At 53.1% G+C, this 17,396-nt stretch overlaps 1 protein-coding gene across 2 annotated transcripts in view; it reads right to left on the reverse strand.

Annotated features, from left to right (window-relative positions):
• The window catches only part of Kiaa0930 (KIAA0930 ortholog), a 38,596-nt gene extending 25,867 nt beyond the window's left edge, over positions 1–12,729 (reverse strand). Inside the window, exon 1 of one of the 2 annotated variants that reach the window (XM_020167422.2) lies at positions 12,577–12,729. In XM_020167422.2, coding sequence (XP_020023011.2) covers positions 12,577–12,640 — 64 coding nt within the window. In that variant the 5' untranslated portion in view covers positions 12,641–12,729. Of the gene's footprint in view, positions 1–1,094; positions 1,186–12,576 lie in introns of those variants that run through there. The other variant, XM_074084674.1, reaches the window with a different exon arrangement.
• Between the last annotated feature and the right edge of the window lie 4,667 nt (positions 12,730–17,396).

Here is a 17,396-nt window from a genome sequence, read left to right on the forward strand (position 1 = left end):
TGGTGAGAAAACAGGCTCAAGGCATGAACCACCCATCTGCCTCGTAACACGCAGGCCAGACCACAGCCCACAGGAGCCTTCAAAGCCTTTGCTATTCTTGTCACACAGGCTCCTCACTACCTGTCTTCAAGGGTTCTTGCAACTTGCTGGACAGGGTGTCCCGAGTCCCCAGTGTAGGACAGGGCCCACAACAGTCAACCAGTGAATGTGGGACAAATAAACATGACTAGACACTCAGAGAATACCAAAGTGGCTCAAAACACACCCAGGCCACCATTGGCAAGAACCTTGTTTGGGATCCCCTAGATTGGCACAGTGTGAAGTTCTTAGAGCCCCGTAATCTCCCTGTCAACCCACTGCACAATTAAGGAAACCAAGGCCCTGAAGTCCAGGTTGCCCAGTGAGTTTGTGATAGGCACTGGGACTCCAGTTCTATGGCCTGCTCTGTGCCAGGCAGGGTGCAAGGTCCTGGATACAATGACCTCAAGGTCTCTTTCAGGGGCGGGAGCTTCCACTTGGGCAACTCACCTGATCACAGTTCCCAAAAACCCACCTACACAGTCCCGTGACCAACACCGCACTGCACCTGTCACTTCACTGCCCACAGGCTGTTTCCAGACTGCTGCTGCCTCCCCAGCAGCTTTCAAGCTGAACAGTAGCTCCAGGTTCAAATTCCCACCGAGTGCATCAACAGTGTGGCCTTCGATTCCTCACTTACTGCTTTTCTCTGACATAGAAAATGGCCTCCCACAGATGGAGGGGCTGCTGCTTGTTCTCCTGAGCTGTTCCTCAGACTTCTGACACCTCACAGGGTGCCCTGTCCAGTAAAGCAGGAGCCATGAATCAGCAACCCCAGCACCTACCTCCACCTCCCCACCTGCCTGGGCTGGATATCACTTGGCCACTGGCCAGTTGCCATTTGTCTCCTGCAGCCTCCAGCTACGCACTACGAGGCATGAGGTGAGTGGCAGAACCCCAGGAGCCCAGAGCCCACCCTTTCCAACCAGCAACCCGGACCAGTGTGAGGCCAGAACGAGGCCAGGAACTGGGGCCTCCTGAGTGCATCCAGTCACACACATACACAGGCACCTCACCGTGCCAGGCTCTGGGCTGGGAGCCAGGCATCACGCCAAGCAGATCAGTCCGACACTGAGCCTGTGTCTTGTCCATGCTGTGCACATTGCTCGCTGCAGCTCCCTAGGCTCAGGCTGACTTACACTAAGCTCTTCCCAGGTGCTCACAAAGCTGCACAGAACAGGACTCAGGGCAACTTCTGGACCTGGGCAGACTCCAAGGGTCAATCCAGTCCCTCAGCTCCCCTATCTTCAAGGTCATCTAGCCACTCCCTCTGGGGACCAGAAAATGACACACTCTCCACCCCTTCAAGTGGCCCCTCCTCACCAGTTCCCCAGACCTGGAGGTCAAGTCCCTGGCTCCTCCTGCTAAATGACTTCCTTCGGATCACTCCCTTCACCAGCCCTCCCTGTATCCTCCTCTGCTCTCACCTCTTCAGCCTTCACTGTGAAAACCAGGGGCTGGGTTCTTCCTGTTGTGCTACACCGGTACAGGTCCATCCGAGACAAAGGGCATCAAATGTGTCTTTCAGAGAAATGGATGTGTGAGTTCAAGAACAGAAGGCCATAGCCACGAGTCCAGGAGAATTACGTTCAAAGCCCACTACTGCTGTGGGATCTGAACAAGGGCCTCAAACTCTCTGAACCTTACTGGATACATGTGCCAACAGGGGTGACCACTCCCCCCCATCCCTGAGCCAATCAGATGAGACGTTCTGCTAGGGGACATGGTAGAGGACTGGAAGAGCATCGCCCAGCTGGGTACTGGGCTCAGGAGAGCAGAGTCACCCTGCCACAGCCCCTGAATGAGGATGACCTCATTCCCCCTGACAGACACAGACACACAGACACAGACACACACACACACACACACACACACAGCCGCCTGCCACAGTAGCAGCAGCAGCTCTGGCTGATTCATTTCACCAGGAGTGCTGCAGGGAGAGGAGTCCCGGGAGCTCCCTGGCAGGCGGGGCAGTCAAGGATGGAGACTGCCTGAGTCAGCAGCAGCCAATGCTGATCAACAGAGTGCAGAGTGCACCTGCCGGGTTGGAGGAGGATTGCACTCACAGTGAGGGAACCTACAGCCCCAAGTATGAAGTCATAGCTCTTCACAGGGTGCTCAGTTCAGTGTATTGGGACTGGGTGGGTATGTGCCTCTCCCCATCTGTCTTTTTTCCCTCCTTTCTGCTGTCTCTGATCCCAAGTGCACACAAAGCACCAAGGGCCCTGAGCAATCAGCCCTACTGGGCAACAGGGCTTTTCACAGGTGGTGCAGCAACTGCAAACAGGTGTTTCAGAACTTCAGCTGGGAGCAGCGACCCACCAGGTCAGCCTTCCTCCCATTTGCATAGGAGGAAACCAACAGCCAAGCGGAAAGGGCCATCCCCACAGGCTCACAGCGACTGTGATGTCAAAGCTGTAGGTCTGGCCCTCAATCCCTGCTGGTAGAGACAACAGTAACCTGCCCCATTCTGCCCAGAGAGCTCAAGTGACTTCTCTGAAGCAGCACAGCTAGGTAAAGTCAGGCCCTTCTCTGCCCTTTTCCTACTCTGGCTGCTCAGGCAGGGCACTGTGAGGAAGGCCCCACTCAAAGGCCAGCTCCCTAAGACTTAACACTATCCCTCACTCAGCAGACCCCTCTCCATCAGCCCACTACCCAATGTGTCCCCACAATACCTCCCCAAGCTGCTCTCGGGGGCAGCACCTGGCCATCATCCACTCTGAGCTGGCACAAAGGATGCAGAACTAGTGCCAACTTTGCCTCAGGTAGGTGAGGGGAGAGCCACATAGAGGAAGATCCACAGTCACAGGCCTCGTGGCAGGAATGGTGCTGGTACCCTCAGGAACAGAGGAAACAGGCAGCCATTTCCATCCGGGGGTCAAGCAAAGGCCATGGAGGGGTCCTTGAACTGACAGCTGAGGCTCCCCTGACAGACAGGAAGAGGATAGTAATTCTAAGCAGAGGAAACAGCAGGGTGAAGGGTCCAGGGAACTCTCCAAAGTCACATATCTGGGGTCCAGGTCACAAGGGGTCTTGAGCTTTCTGCTTTATAGGCATCAAGAGTTAAAGGTGTGAGGAGCAGGGGTGAAAGTAAGTGGTGTTTTGTTACTGGGACCTCAACAATGATCTTAAGGTGGGAAGAACAGATATTGTTCATCCCCTACACTGGCAGTAGGGCCTGGAGGCCCAGGAGTGACTGGGCAGGTCCTGGCATGGCATGGACTGGATACAGAAGCATCAGGAGGAAGCTACATGCATGAGCGACCACCCTCCACTGACCTGTAAGTTCCAAGCTCCTGGATGCTAGACCAGCCCTAGTTGAGCTCTGCATTGCTGAGGCTCAGAAACTAGGACCTGTGGGAACCAGCAATGTTGACTAAAGATCGCACTTGGACTGGGCAAGTGCTGCAGAGAAGGTGAGACGTTTTTGTAGTTGTTGTTGCAAAGCTGCTTATGAGGCACCATTTTAGAAAGAACTAGAAGGCAGCCTGCCTATCACTGGGTCTCCATCCCCTGTAAATCAGGACAGCATCCCCTGCACTCTGCAGTGAGGACAAATGACAGTGCAGAGGAGAAAGCACTGTGTAAATGTGGTCCAAGCATGTGCAGTACTGCACACCTGTCATTCCAGCACTGGGGAGGCTAAGGCAGAAAGACCTTTGAGGCCAACCTGGACTACAATGCAAGACCCCCGCCCCTGCACACACACACACAAAGGTTGGGCCTTTTCTGTATATAGTAATCAAAGCTTTCCACGATAAAGCTTTGTATTCTGTTTCTCTCCCTTTCTTTGTCACAGAGTGAAAAGCAGTTTTCAACATTCGAAGCACATCCAAATGCATAGGAGCTCCACACTGAGCAGTAACAGCACTTCTACCCACAAGACAAAGAAATGGAAATGAACACTTCCATTTCTCCTTGCCGACATTTTTCAAGAGTACACTGGTCATTTGAGGGTAGAAAAAAATATTCCTTTAAAAACTCAAGCAAGCTAGGTCTGTGTCTCATATGCTGTCAGATAAAACATATTTTAGAAGAAGGGGGGCCCCCTAAAATGAGCTGATGCCTCTCCTCTCCAAGCCTAGGCTGTGCAATGGGTCCTCCACCAACTGGGTGGCTCTGACCCCTGGGAGCCCAAATAAGCCCTAAGCCCAGACCCAATGGCTGCAAGCCCCAGCTGGCAGGCACAACCTCGCCCAGCATTATCCCAGCCTCACTCTATGACCATACGGGGCCAGGAACGGACATCTTTGAGTTCCTCTCTGATCCACATGGGCCTCTTATTGCCCATATGAACTAAGGAAGCTTCATCTGCCATTAAAGGGCCTCAGTTCCGCACCTGCACAATGGAGCAGCAGAGGGGAGTGATTAAAACCAGTCAGGCCAGATCTGGGCTCTCTTGAAGTCTCCCTGTTTGAGCCACTCAGGGCCCTTGGAGCCTCCTGGACTTGCCCTTACCAATGACAGAGCTGGGCTGGTTGAATTCTGAGAGGCTTTCTGTGCCATCCCAGCTCCCCCAGGATGGGCTGTGACCCAGAGAACATTCTGCTCCCAAGCCTAAGCCAGGATACAGGGAGCACATTGCTGGGGTCTCCCCACACCGCCTATCCTGGGAGGGGTGAGCTCCTCAGGCAAAGGAAGCCCAGAATAGAGACTCCCAGAATGCCTGTCCCTCAAAATGGTGACAGCCATGACAGGGCTACTGGCCCAATACCTCCCATCTTGGGGGGGGAGTGACCTATTTTCTGTACTTGACGGAAAGCTCAGCCTCCACAGGTGCAGAGCTGCACTTTGACTAAGGTGCAGAGACCTCTAGCGACAGGACAGGGCCACCTTTGCCCACCCAGCACTAGAATGCTAACATGCAGGACAGGAAAATCATGCCGCTGGGAATAAGCAAGCTGGCCTAGATGAGTCCAAGACTGGGTGTCCAGGAGGGAGGCCAGGTCACTCATACAGGAAGTGGGGGCAACTGCACCAGGGAGGCATTACAGCTGGCTCCCGCGTCCTTCTGAGTCTCAGTGGCCGGGTGGCCCCACCTATAAAATGGGAAAGGGGTGGATGCATCATGCAGGGAACCTGTTAGCACCCCAGATTCTAGGCCCTGTGGTGGTATTTAGCCAGATACCCAGGTGAGGACAAGAAGTGGGCATTTTGTTCTAAAGTTCCCAGTGAGCTAAGGATGTAGTTCAGTGGCAGAGCACTTGCCTGGCATGCACACTGCCCTGGGTTCCATCCCACAAAGAAAAAGAAAAAAAAAAGCTCTCAGTAATGGTCCTGGGCAAAGGCACTCTGACGTGGTGGCAGGGGTAACAGAGCACCATGTGGTACCAAGTGTTAGAGGAGGCAGGCAGGCTAGGCCAGAAGCTGGGGCTGAGGTTCTGAGTAAACTGAAAACAGTCACTGCACTGTGCTGCCCAATGCTCCAATACAGCCAAGCAAGCACTTCACAGCTCACGAGCTTTCCAGGTGTACTCACACAGAAGTTGGTAGGACTGGGAGGAAAGAAAGACACTCCACCTAGGGAGCCACAGATACAGGCCCAAGGCAGGAACACCTGGGATCTCTGGGGAGCTCACATCCTGTCAGAACACACCTGAAGAAGTCTTCAAAGTCAGTGTAAAACAGCCCTGGTGATCCACTTCTGGAGGCACCTGTGTGTCTCTACCTCACCAGGGAACCTGGCGGCAGCTCTCCAGGAAGCTTTGAGGGTGAGCCAGCTTACAACCAAGATGCCAAGCCCAACCAGCCCCCAAGGGACAAGCACAACATGGCAGCCTCCAACCTTCTGGTGGGATTTGGGTGTTGGGCAGCAAACTCTGCTTCCCAGGAAGCTGAGTACCCCAGTCCCTAGACAGGAAAGATCACGTGGAAGTGCCACACAACTCTCTGGGCCTTTTTTTTTTTTTCCTGTAAAATGTGGGCTCAGTTCCTATCACCTGGGAATTATGAGAATTAAATGAGGCAAAAGTTGCCCACTTAGCAGCCTAGAGTGAGGATAAAAAGGATAACCAGGAGTAGAAGGGAGGGGCAGCAGCTTGGGCGTGCAGGTAAGCATGCAGGCACAGGTGGGGACTCGGGGGCGTTTAAGTGGATGTGCAGACACACGTGTTGGACGTGCAGGCACTGGAGGGGGTGCAGGCCTAAGTGTGGGCACAGGTAGATCTGCAGGCACAGGAGAGGATACAGATGGGGGTGCAGGTGAGCATGCAAGTCCAGGAGGGTGGGCCTGCACAGAGGCTCAGCTTCCAGGCCTCACCGTCCTTGGCTGGTGAAGAAAGGGGCCTCTACCTCCAAAAGCAGGGGCAATACAAACTGGAGAATCACAGACCAGCCCCAAAGCCTCACCTGATGCTGGATTCGTCCTCAGCTGTTGAACACCCTGTGGGAAGCTCATCTCTGCTCACCGTCTATAGCTCACCTTTCTTTCTGTTCTGTACCAATTGTTGAAAAAGTTTCCCCAGAAGTTTGGTAAGCACCAAACTTGCTAGCTCTGCCCTTGGAGGTCAGACAACAGCCTCTGAGAAATGGCCTCCAGGCTGCTAGGCAAACACAGAAGCCTGTTCACATACAAGAGGTTTGTTGCAAGTTACTTATAACAGTGGAAAAACTAGATCGAAGCTAAGTTTCCAAAAAAGAATGAAACCAATTCAATAAATTAAGGCACATCTACTCAACTATCATACAGTCATTTAAATAATGTTTAGAGTATGAACAACGTGGAAAATGTTTTAAGAATTTTAAGTGAGAAGTATGAATAAGAAATTTCTGTACAGATAACAAGTATTCTTTCTTGTGTGCATATGTGTGGTTCAGGGGTTTGAACTTAGGGCCTCGCACTTGCTAGGCAGGCACTCTACCACTTGAGCCACTCCACCAGACCCATGACCATTTTTTTTTTGTTTTGGTGGCACTGGGGCTTGCATTCAGTGCCTTCACCTTGAGCCACTCCACCAGCCCTATTTTTTTGTGATAGGGCTTTTTTTTCTTGAGATAGTGCCTCAAACTATTTGCCCAGGCTGGCTTCGAACTGTGATCCTCCTGATCTCTGCCTCCTGAGTGGCTAGGATTACAGGCGTGAGCCACTGGTGTGCAGCCGTAACAAGTATTCTTCAGAAAGGTTTTGAAAATATTGGAAGGCAAAGGCTGGGGCCATGGCTCAAACGGCGGAACACCTGCCTCGCAAGCACAAGGCCCTGAATTCAAACTCAGTACTGCCAAAAAAAAAAAAAAAATAGGCCAAGACTTTGTAAAATTAATCACACGACCATGGGTAACTGGAAATATGAGTAATGTCCTCCTGGACTCTTATTTTCCAGGTTCCATGTGCATTAGCTTCTAAGCAAGCCCTCTGCCACTTGAGCCACACCTCCAGCCTACATTAGCATTTTAAATTGGAAAAACCTGTTTTGGGACTGTGATGATTTTTATTTTTTAAACAGGTGTCCTGCTTGAGGCTTCTCTTCAGTGGACTCAGGGCTTAGTTGATACTCAGGAGCCTGCCCAGCTGAGTGAAGGGGGCAGGGACCCGTCAGAAGGCTAAAAGGAGGAGGAGGGATATGACTTACCCAAACCATAGAGCTGAGCAGCAGAACATTTTCACCCCAGCCCATGTGTGCCCAGACGCAGGCCAAGATGGCTGACTGTAGAGACAGTGCTGCAGCTATGATCCCTGCTTCTTTGCAGAGGCCCAGAATCCTCAGATGCCCCCAAAAAGCAGAGGCCGGAACCCACAGACCTCAAAATAGGCCCAGGAACTGAAAGTGGCCCTGCTACCACTCCTAACGGTCACACTTCCTCCCTACTATACTGGCCTATAACAGCTCTAACTGCCTTAGAGTTGGGAAACTGCTTGTGGACAAGAAACCTAGGGAGACTGTCCCCACTGACTGCATAAGCCATCTGGTCTTCAGAGTGTGGAAACAATCGTAATTCTATGTGCAGGTGCTGAGCAGACACTCTTCACGCTTGACAGTAACAGCAGCTGGGGCTGCGCCATCTCAGCTGGAGCTTGTGCTGAGCGGGTGCCTGCCCCAGCTCATTTACTACCTGCCACTTCTCTATGCAATTCCCAAGTCCCCAGGGAGTCTGTCTCTTCTTTACAGACAGGACACAGGAGCCCAAAGACGGCAGGCAGTACCTGGCCAGGGCCCCATGGTCTTCCCTTCAGTCACATCTCACTGCATCTCCACCTCCCGTCTATACCATGCCCAGAAAATGGCAGAGGGCCACTGAGGGTGCACAGGGCTCATCTCACTTCAAAAGTTGGGCCTGGCACACGGAGGGCGCAGCACAGAGGCAGCGCTCACTGGGAGGCAGCCGCCCTCCTTCCTCTGGCCCTTCCATGAACCCTTTCCAGGTTGCCATCTTTCTCCGATAGGCCTCAGCTGGACTCTCAGCTCGGGCTCCCTCCTTTGTATCTCAGGGAGAGTCACATTCTTCTCTTAAGCTCAGCTTTCTCACCTGCAAAATGGGGTAATGGCAGAGACTCCCTCCACAGGAGCAGGACCAGAGGAAATGCAGGTATAGGGTGGCAGGTGTGGAGTGGCCAACCTATGGCCAGGGTGCAGAGTTCTCTGTGCTAACTTACCCCAGCTCTACTACAAAGCTTTCTGAGGCCAGCCAGGCCAGGCAGGGGACAAATATTCAACATTCAGAGACCCAAATCACTGCTCCAGTCAGGTGAGCCTCTGTTCATCCAGCCTCAGCCCTGCTCAAAGACCATACTCTCCACAAAGCCCACTCCTAAACAGCACTGGTGACTCCAGCTCCCTTCTTAGTGACCCCTCTGGTTGACTGGGTGCTCACAGCTCTACTAGGCCCTCCCTTGATCCGCCTTGGCCAGGCAGCATGTGCCCTGAACCAACTGGGCTATTGGCATCCTGAGGACAGAACCAGGTGGGCCTCAGCTCTGTGCAAAGCCCACCAGTGAAGATCTTGGACTCAGAAAGATTCTGCCTCTTTCTACCCTTGTGGCTGGGGGCACAAATACTGATCCCCCAAACCTGTGTTCCCCCGTCAGGACAAAGGGTGTAACAACACCTGCCTTACAGGCTTATTTCAAGGATGAGATGAGAAAACAAATATAGAACACTCACTTTGACCCGCAGCTCTCACACAGAGGGAATCCTACAAAATGCCCAGGCACAATTGCCTCCAACAGCACTCAGACAAGGCAGGGCCCAAAGACAAGAAGCATGACGTAGGACCCACCCTCTCAGGACTCACAGAGGGCCAAGAGAGGCATACTGCCCCCTTGAAAAGAAGCCTGTCAGGTCGGGGAGGCAGGAGGCTGCCTGCACAGTATGCTTGTGCTGACGTCAACAGCCCCAGAGAAGCCCCAATCCCTGGGAGAAGTGGCAAGCTTTGTCCACCTTTGGCTTCATTACTGCATCGCACACGTGGGCACTGAACTACCTGATTTGGCAAAGTTCAGAGATTCTACAGCCGTCCAGAAGCTACCTCAACTCAACCACAAGCAGTTTCCTGTAGAAGCAACATCAAAATCCTGCTTGGAGTGCCTAACAGTCACCTGTGCACCTGGCTTCTCTCCCCCAGAGACTGTGCCTTTCCACAAGGGTCAACCCCATCTACCACAGAGCACATGTTCAAAACATGCTTCTACTGCAGAAGCCGCCATAGACAAGATTCATGGTGCCTTTCATCACAAGAACCAAGCAGCGATCACTGCATGGGGAGGGCCAGTAGCTCTGACCCCCAGACACTGAGTCAGAGATGACAACAGCTTTCCACAGTCTCTCTTGATACTTCAAGACAAGCTCAGAAAAGAAAAGAAAAAAACAAGCTTAGAGGACACAATTCTGAGTAACCTAAGCTTTAATTAACCACCATCACCAAAATCTGGAAGCTCTCAATCCATGGTAAGGTGGGCATAAAACATAATCCAAAGGTTGGGGGAATAGGAGAAACAGACGAACTGTAATCCTGGCCCCACAGGCTGAGAGAGAGGCTTAATTGCTTACATGGGCAGACGTTAAGTGCTCTGGCAGGTATTCTTGGTTCCCATGTTCTGGGTGCTTGAGCCAACCATCAGGCCCTAACCCTACATTGGGAATAAATCCCCAAAACAAAAAGGCTGGGGGCATGGCTCAAGCTGTAGGCCACTCCCCTAGCATGCTCGGAGACCCAGTACCACAAAAAGAAAAAGAGTGGGCCCATATAAGAAGACTCCACTCCCCTTGGCTGTTCACAGCCTTCCTTTGCTCAGAAATTCTATCATTTGTTCACTACATGTTTATTGGGCACCTGCTCTGTATGTGCCCCACATAGGGACTGAGGACACTCAGACTGGGCAGTGTTCTTAAGGAACTCAATTACTAGCTAGAGGGACAGGCACACAATTCGTTACAATGCCAGAGTCCTCCCAATCACTTGGGATATACAGAAGAGGCAACAGAACAGAAGCACGTGCCTAGGCATTGAGGGCGGATCCCACACAGCAATCACTGGAGCTGAGACTCAAAGGAAGACCTGCCGTGATTGAGGGGCAAATGAGTAGGGTCAGCTTTTGGTGCAGAGCAAACAGCAGCACAAACAAAAACCCAGTACATTAAAGCACTACAGAGGACTGAGTTTAGAAGCCAGGTAAGGAAGTCTGGAGGCTAGAAGAGGAGACAAGGAGGCACAGCAGTCCTGCTGGGGATGTGGAGGTGGAGGGAGACTCTGGAGCCAGACTTGCCAGGGGTCAATCAGCTGTGCCACTTATTCATGGCTGTCCCTGGGCAAGGCTCTTCATTAGTAAGAGATTATATTCCTACCTGGCAAGGATTAACCTGACAGCACACACAAAGCACCTGGCACATTGCAAGTGCCCAGTAAATAAAAGGGGCCATTATGCTACTATTGGGGGATGACCTGCGATCTCCTTGGAAGCAGGGACCAACAGGAGAGATGATGCTCAAAGGTCAAGGCCATCAGAAGACATGCAGGGAGAGGTGTGTGTGTGTGTGTGTGTGTGTGTGTGTGTGTGTGTGTGTGGCACGAGCAAGCACTCGTGCACACACAGGGGACTGGAAAGGGGCTGCCTGGAGCTGCTGAGGGGCCTGCAGCAGATGGTCCCCCAGGCTCCTTCCAGTTCAGACATTCTGTGCCAAGAGACAGGTGGGCTTGTCAGGCTGGCACACGGTAGGTGCTTCAATGCATGTTTTCTGAGTCAATTAATGACCATCTTCCAATTTCTGCTCAAAACTGTTATCTGAACACCTTTTCAGACAAAACCACTGAGACCTATGCTCTGATCCATCCCCACTTCAGAAGCAGCCCCTGCTGCACCTGTGCCAGGAGGTGTGATTCTCTCTCCCCAGGCTGGGACCCACTCACACTGAGAAAGCCTGTGCTAAGCTTGCCTCCTTCAATAAAGAGGATTCAAAACCATTTCCTCTCCTCACCCAGCCTCCAGGGTGTGGTCTACAGAGAGACCCCAAGTGCCTGGGACTGCCATGTCCCTCTGCTGTGTGACTTCAGGGGAGATGAATTTCCTCTATGGGACTCAGTGTCCCCAAAGGTGAATGAAGGGAGCACTGGTAAAATCTGGAAGGCTGTTGCACCCTCACAAATCCCCAGTCCAGACTGGGAGACGTGGTGGGGGCGGGGGGCTGACAACACAGAATGAAGTCATTCCCTGCATGAAGAAGGGAGGGGTCTTTTCATGTAGAAAATGACAAAGAGAAACTACAGGGGAGGGTGCCCCTCCTACCTTGGGTCTGGGTTAATCCATCGTAATGGATTACCTCACACCCAGAGGTCTCCCAGCCAGGAGACCCCACCCACACCTGCAGTCCCAGGCCCTTTCAAACAATAAGAGCCCCCACCCCGCCCCACCCCCCAGATGTATGCCTAGGACCTCCTTAAACCAGAATCACACCCAGACAGGCAGCAAGCCCTTGCTCCCTGTACCAAGCAGGTGGGTTCAGGGGCCGAGGCCCAACAGGTCCCTGGCCAGTCGGTGCAGAAAGACAAAGGCTTCTGCAAGCAGCAGACACGGCCCTACACGTGAGCCGGGGCTGTGGCCAGGGCACACTCACAGGGAGGTCCACTGCCCTGTATGCTGGACTAAGGCTTCCCGAATCTCACGCCCACACTCCCTGCAGCAGCTCTGAGGACCTCAAGAGGTCTTCTTGGAGAAGGAAGGCGATTTGCAGAACCACGAAGAGGAAGGAGACGGGACAAGACATCCGGACAGGCAGAGGGAGACACCCAATGACCCAGGAAGCAGAGGGAGACGCCAAGACACAAGGTGCAGGCGCACCTTTTGTGGTCCCAAAAACAGAGACGGAGACACAGGGACACAGAGAAGACCCAAATACAGGGCCTTGGGGTGCCCGGAGGAAAGGCAGCGCACACAGGGAGACAGTGACAGCTGGACGCAGGGACAGATACACGGAGACAGACGCGCGGAGGTGGACACGCAGAGAGGCGGTGACAGACAGGCGGAGGTGGACACACGGACACGCAGGCCCCCGCCGGCCACTCACTCACCGAGGCCGCAGACCTCGCGGCGCAGGCTGAGGCGGCCGCGCTCCTCGGCTATGGCGCGCAGCATGTGCTGCAGCGAGCGCTCCTCGGCCTCGGCGCTGCCCGCTGGCTCCGGGGACACGGTGGCGGCGGGGGGGAGGGCGGGCGGCCCGGCCCGGAGCCCCGCGGGCGCGGACGCCGAGGCACAGGCCCGGCCCGGCGGCCGCGCGGAGGCCATGCCGGGCCCCGGCTCATCGCCCGCGCCGCGCCCGCGGGGGCCCCCGGCGCACCCCGCCGCTTCGGTCCCGACGCCGCCCGCCGCGAGCAGCAGTGAAGCCACAATCCGCCTTTGTGAGCGTCGCCGTCGCCGTCGCCGCCTCCCGCAGAGCTCAGCTGAGAGCGCACCTCCGCGCCGCCGTCTGCGCGCTCCGGCCACCGCCCAGGCCCCGCCCACGGCCCTGCGAGTCCCATCCTGTGTACCGGTCCTGCCCCATAACCCCGCCCTTGCCCCGCCTCCCACATGAAGTACCACGCCCACAACCCCAAAGCCCCGCCCTTGTCTGCTAGGCTCCGCCTCCGGGCCGCCCCAACCCGCCCAGACACTCCAGTCCCAGTTCCGCGGCGCTGGCCCGGTCTCCTCCCCAATGACCCGCCCTAGCCACGCCCACTTTCCTCTGGCGAGTCTCGGCCGAACTAGGATGGCCACCCTGGCTTCTCCGCTCAAACCACTAGGGGGATCCTTCTCCACACCCCAGACCTGTTGGTGGTCTCCTGGCCTCTCTGTGCCCTCCCCGCCATACCCACCATCTCTAGGATCTACTCCCAAGGTTCTGAACGCCTCCTCCAGCAGGATCGCACTTCCGAGCCCCTCCTTACCCCTCCCCCCAGCCACCCCTGCAATTTTGCACTTTGTCACTGTGTTACCTCCTCCTCCACCAAGCAGACTTGGCTGACTTCTTTCTGTAAACTTATTCCTGGGTTCTGATTCAAATTTGATTCACTGAACTGGCAAGAGGTCACCTTCCTCCAAAAGGAGGTCTCCCGTAGGACTCAGAGACAAAGCCCTCCAGTCCCCACTCACTGCACCCAGCCCAGTGCAGATTGAGGAGCCTTAGTTTCCTCCTCTGTGCAATGGTGACCTCTCCCTGTCTTACCTGCCCCAGTGTTGACTAGGTATGAGGAGGCCAGGTGTGGATGACGTCATCTGGGCATGTGATGCTGATGAAGGCCAAGGTCCAGCTCAGCATTCATCATTGTGCTAAGAGAGGAAGACCCAGCAGAGCAGCAGCCAGAGGCCTTCCCCAGAACTCACCCTCGTGTCCCGTGTCCCAGATCAAGTGGAGGAAGCGATGAAGGGATTGGTGCTACTGGTCCTCATCCGCTAAATCATCAGTGTCACCCCTGCAGTTGAAAAGGAGATTTGTGCAGGAAGGAAAGCCTCCACTCAACCTTGCTGGCTTAGATGTGTAGCCCGAGGGAGGGTCGGCATCCTGATTCACCAAGTTGAAGTACAAACTTCATGGACAGGAGTGAATAAAGCAGGAGAGTTGCTGGGTGCTGGTGGCCACGCCTGTAATCATAGCTACTCAGAAGTACTCAGAAGGCAGAGATCAGGAGGATCATGGTTTGAGGCCAGCCTGGGGAAATACTGAAGAAGACCTATCTCAAAAATACCTAACATGAAAAAGAGCTGGTGGAGTGGCTCAAGTGATAGAGCACCTGCTTAGCAAGCACAAAGCCCTGAGTTCAAACCCCAGTACCGCCAAAAACATAGCAAAGAGTAGAGCTTGGGAGGGGTCCCAAAAGAGAGTGCAAGAGAAGTGACACATGCTAATTAGGTGTGCAGAAAGCAGTGTTTCTATTGGCTGTGCCTGCAACATTCTGATTGGACATACCCAAGTCCTCACAGTGTCCTCATTCTGGTCCATCCTGCTTTTTTTTTCTTTCCACCCTTTAAAGTCACAGGGAGCTCATAATGAAGGTTTCCAGGGGAACTTCTGTCCTAGCTATACCGTCTAATTTCAGGTAACTGCCTAACCTACTTGCTAGCAGTCACAGTGGCCATCAGGCTCTGTCCCCATTCCTCACCTGTGTCCAGAGTACTTGCCTCCTCCTTTCCTTTGGGTCCCAGTATCCTTTCTCAAAGAATTCTCCCTGACCACCTTACCTGAAACACCACCTTCCCTCCTTTCCATCTCTGTACAGAGAAAGACCTCCTGCTGAGGTCACATCACACAGCTGCATGTTCTGCTTACCATCCAACTTCCCCACCCAGGAAGCTCTGTTTTCTGCACAGTTGTATTCCTAGGAACATGGATGCTGCCAGGCACATAGTAGACCCCTGCTGCAGCCTGAAATTCCTATGTATTTGGAGATGGAGCCTATAGGGTTAATGAAATCATAAGGTAGGACTCTGATCCAACAGGACTGGTGTACTCCTAGGAAGAGGAAGAGACTCCACCCCCAGCCATGTGGTGGTCTGCAAGCCAGAAGGCCTCACCAGAAACCAAATCAGACAGCACCTTGATCTCGACATCCCAACCTCTGTAATGGTGAGGAAGCAAATGTCTGCTTAAGTCACCAGCCCGTGGTATTTTGCTATGGCATGGGAACCGACTAAGAAGTCACTGTGCGTTCTACAGAAGGTCTTCTGCACAACTGTGTTCCAAGTGCCTAGGATGTTAGCTGCCCGAAAGATGGATGTGGGCTGAATGAAGGAAGAGTGGAGGAAAGAGGCCTGTCTCCTTGGGAGAAAGGCAGGACATGGAACGGCCCTGGAACAGGAACTGGTGCCCTGGATCCTGCTTTAGGCCTTGCCTGGAGCTTTGAGCCACTATGCTCTGCCCTTCTTGGGGCAGGGCCTGAGTCCGACTCTCTCTGTGTTCCCAGCAGTAGCCACAGACGGGCTCTGTAAGAAGGTGTGCACTGAGGAAATTAATGATGACTGGCCTTTCTCCTCGGGGCTGCATCTCCATCTGTAACTGAGGACAGTGCCTGAGGGTTAAGGCCTCCAGTTGTGAGTCTGGAGAGCTGGGGTTTGAGCTGGTGGGAACGAGAAGTGGTGGAAATGGCCATTCAGAGAGAACGCACAGGGGGTCAGAGGCTGGCAGGTCCAATGGTGGTATCCCTCTGTGTTTCCCCAAGTCCACATCGCCTGCCTGTTCCCACTGACATGCCTTTGCACTTGAAATCTAAATCATCTTCCCTCCCCACCTCCCCGGGAAGCCTTCTGAAGAGGCTTGGCCACTTCTCAGCCCCCTGCACACCGCACGTGGTTGCTTTCCTAGATTCTGTGCATTGATAAATTCATCCCATTTTCCTCGGCATCCAGCCAAGGACAGGTGCCAGAAAGTATTTGTTGAATGAATAAGTGAACATCACTTGGGCTCTCTGCAGGTTTGTAATACTTCAGGCACTGTCCACACAGGGAGTTTTCTAATGTCAGCAAATGTAAAGTGATCTTTAAAATGGAAGAGGGCGGGCTAGGGCTTCCAGGCTGGCAGCACTGTCTTGATCTAGGCACTGATTACATGGGTGTGATCACTTCATGAAAATCAAGTTTTAACTTGGAGATGTATGCACTCTTCTGTGCACAAAAAGAACATAAAATAGAATCAGGATGAACACAGTGGCTCAACCCTGTAGTCCTAGCTACTCGGGAGACAGAGATCAGGAGGATCTCAGTTCAAAGCCAGCCTGATCAAAAAGTTCAAGGGACCCTGCATCTCAACCAATAAAAGCTTGGCATGGCACTGCATTCCTGTCATCCCAGCTACTCAGGAAGCATAATTAGGAGGATCATAGTTTCAGATGGCTTGGGCATAAAGTGAGACCCTATCTCAAAAATAAACAAAGCAGCTGGGCACTGGTGGCTCATGCCTATAATCCTAGCTGCTCAGGAAGCAGAGATCAGGAGGATTGCAGTTTGAAGCCAGCCAGGGCAAAACAGTTCATGAGACCCTGTCTTGAAAAAACCCTTCACAAAAATAGGGCTGGTGGAGTGGCTCAAGACGAAGGCCCTGAGTTCAAGCCCCAGTACCAAAATAATAATAATAACCAAAGCAGCTGGGCACTGGTGGCTCATGCCTGTAATCCTAGCTACTCAGGAGACAGAGATCAGGAGGATCATGGTTCAAAGCCAACCCTGGGCAAATAGTTCAAGAGACCCTATCTCAAAAAACTCAATACAAAACAGGGCTGGTGGAATGGTTTAAGTGGTAGAGCGCCTGAGTTCAAGTCCCAGTACTGCCAAAAGAAAGATGTGAAATGCGTTTTTACAGTGTCAAGCAAGAAATATGTGGGCTGGGCATAGAGCTCAGTGGTAGAGCACATGCACAAAGCCCTGGGTTTCATCCTCAGCACCTAAACAAAGAAAAAGAATTATGGGAGGCCATGGTTTTGTTCATTTGTTTCGATGGTCCTGGGGTTTGGACTCAGGGCCTCCTTCTTGAGCCATGCCTCCAGCCCTATCTGGGTGTTTTTGTTTTTGTTTTTGTTTCTTAATGTAGTGATTTTATTATTGTTTTTACTTTTCAACCAGAGAAGTTTTTATTGCTGTCTGCACTGGTCTGTCCTGCAAGGTTCCGCTGTTCCTTACGGGAAGTTTCTGTCCCTTGTCATGAAGATGTTATCGACCATTCCTGTCCTTCCTTGATTCCAAGGTGGCTGCAGGAGGGAATGGCTCAGAGCAGAGGACAACAGGTGCAAAATGGAGATGGAGATGCCAGACGTTTCTCCTGCTTGTTAATTCATGGGCCCAAGTGAGGAGTCAGTGCTGCTCAGCACAGCACTTTAAGTGCCTCTTACAAGATTCATTATTATATAGCATTTAAGAACATTAAAAC

Source organism: Castor canadensis, chromosome 8, assembly GCF_047511655.1.
Source record: "Castor canadensis chromosome 8, mCasCan1.hap1v2, whole genome shotgun sequence".
Taxonomy (NCBI): Eukaryota; Metazoa; Chordata; class Mammalia; order Rodentia; family Castoridae; genus Castor; species Castor canadensis.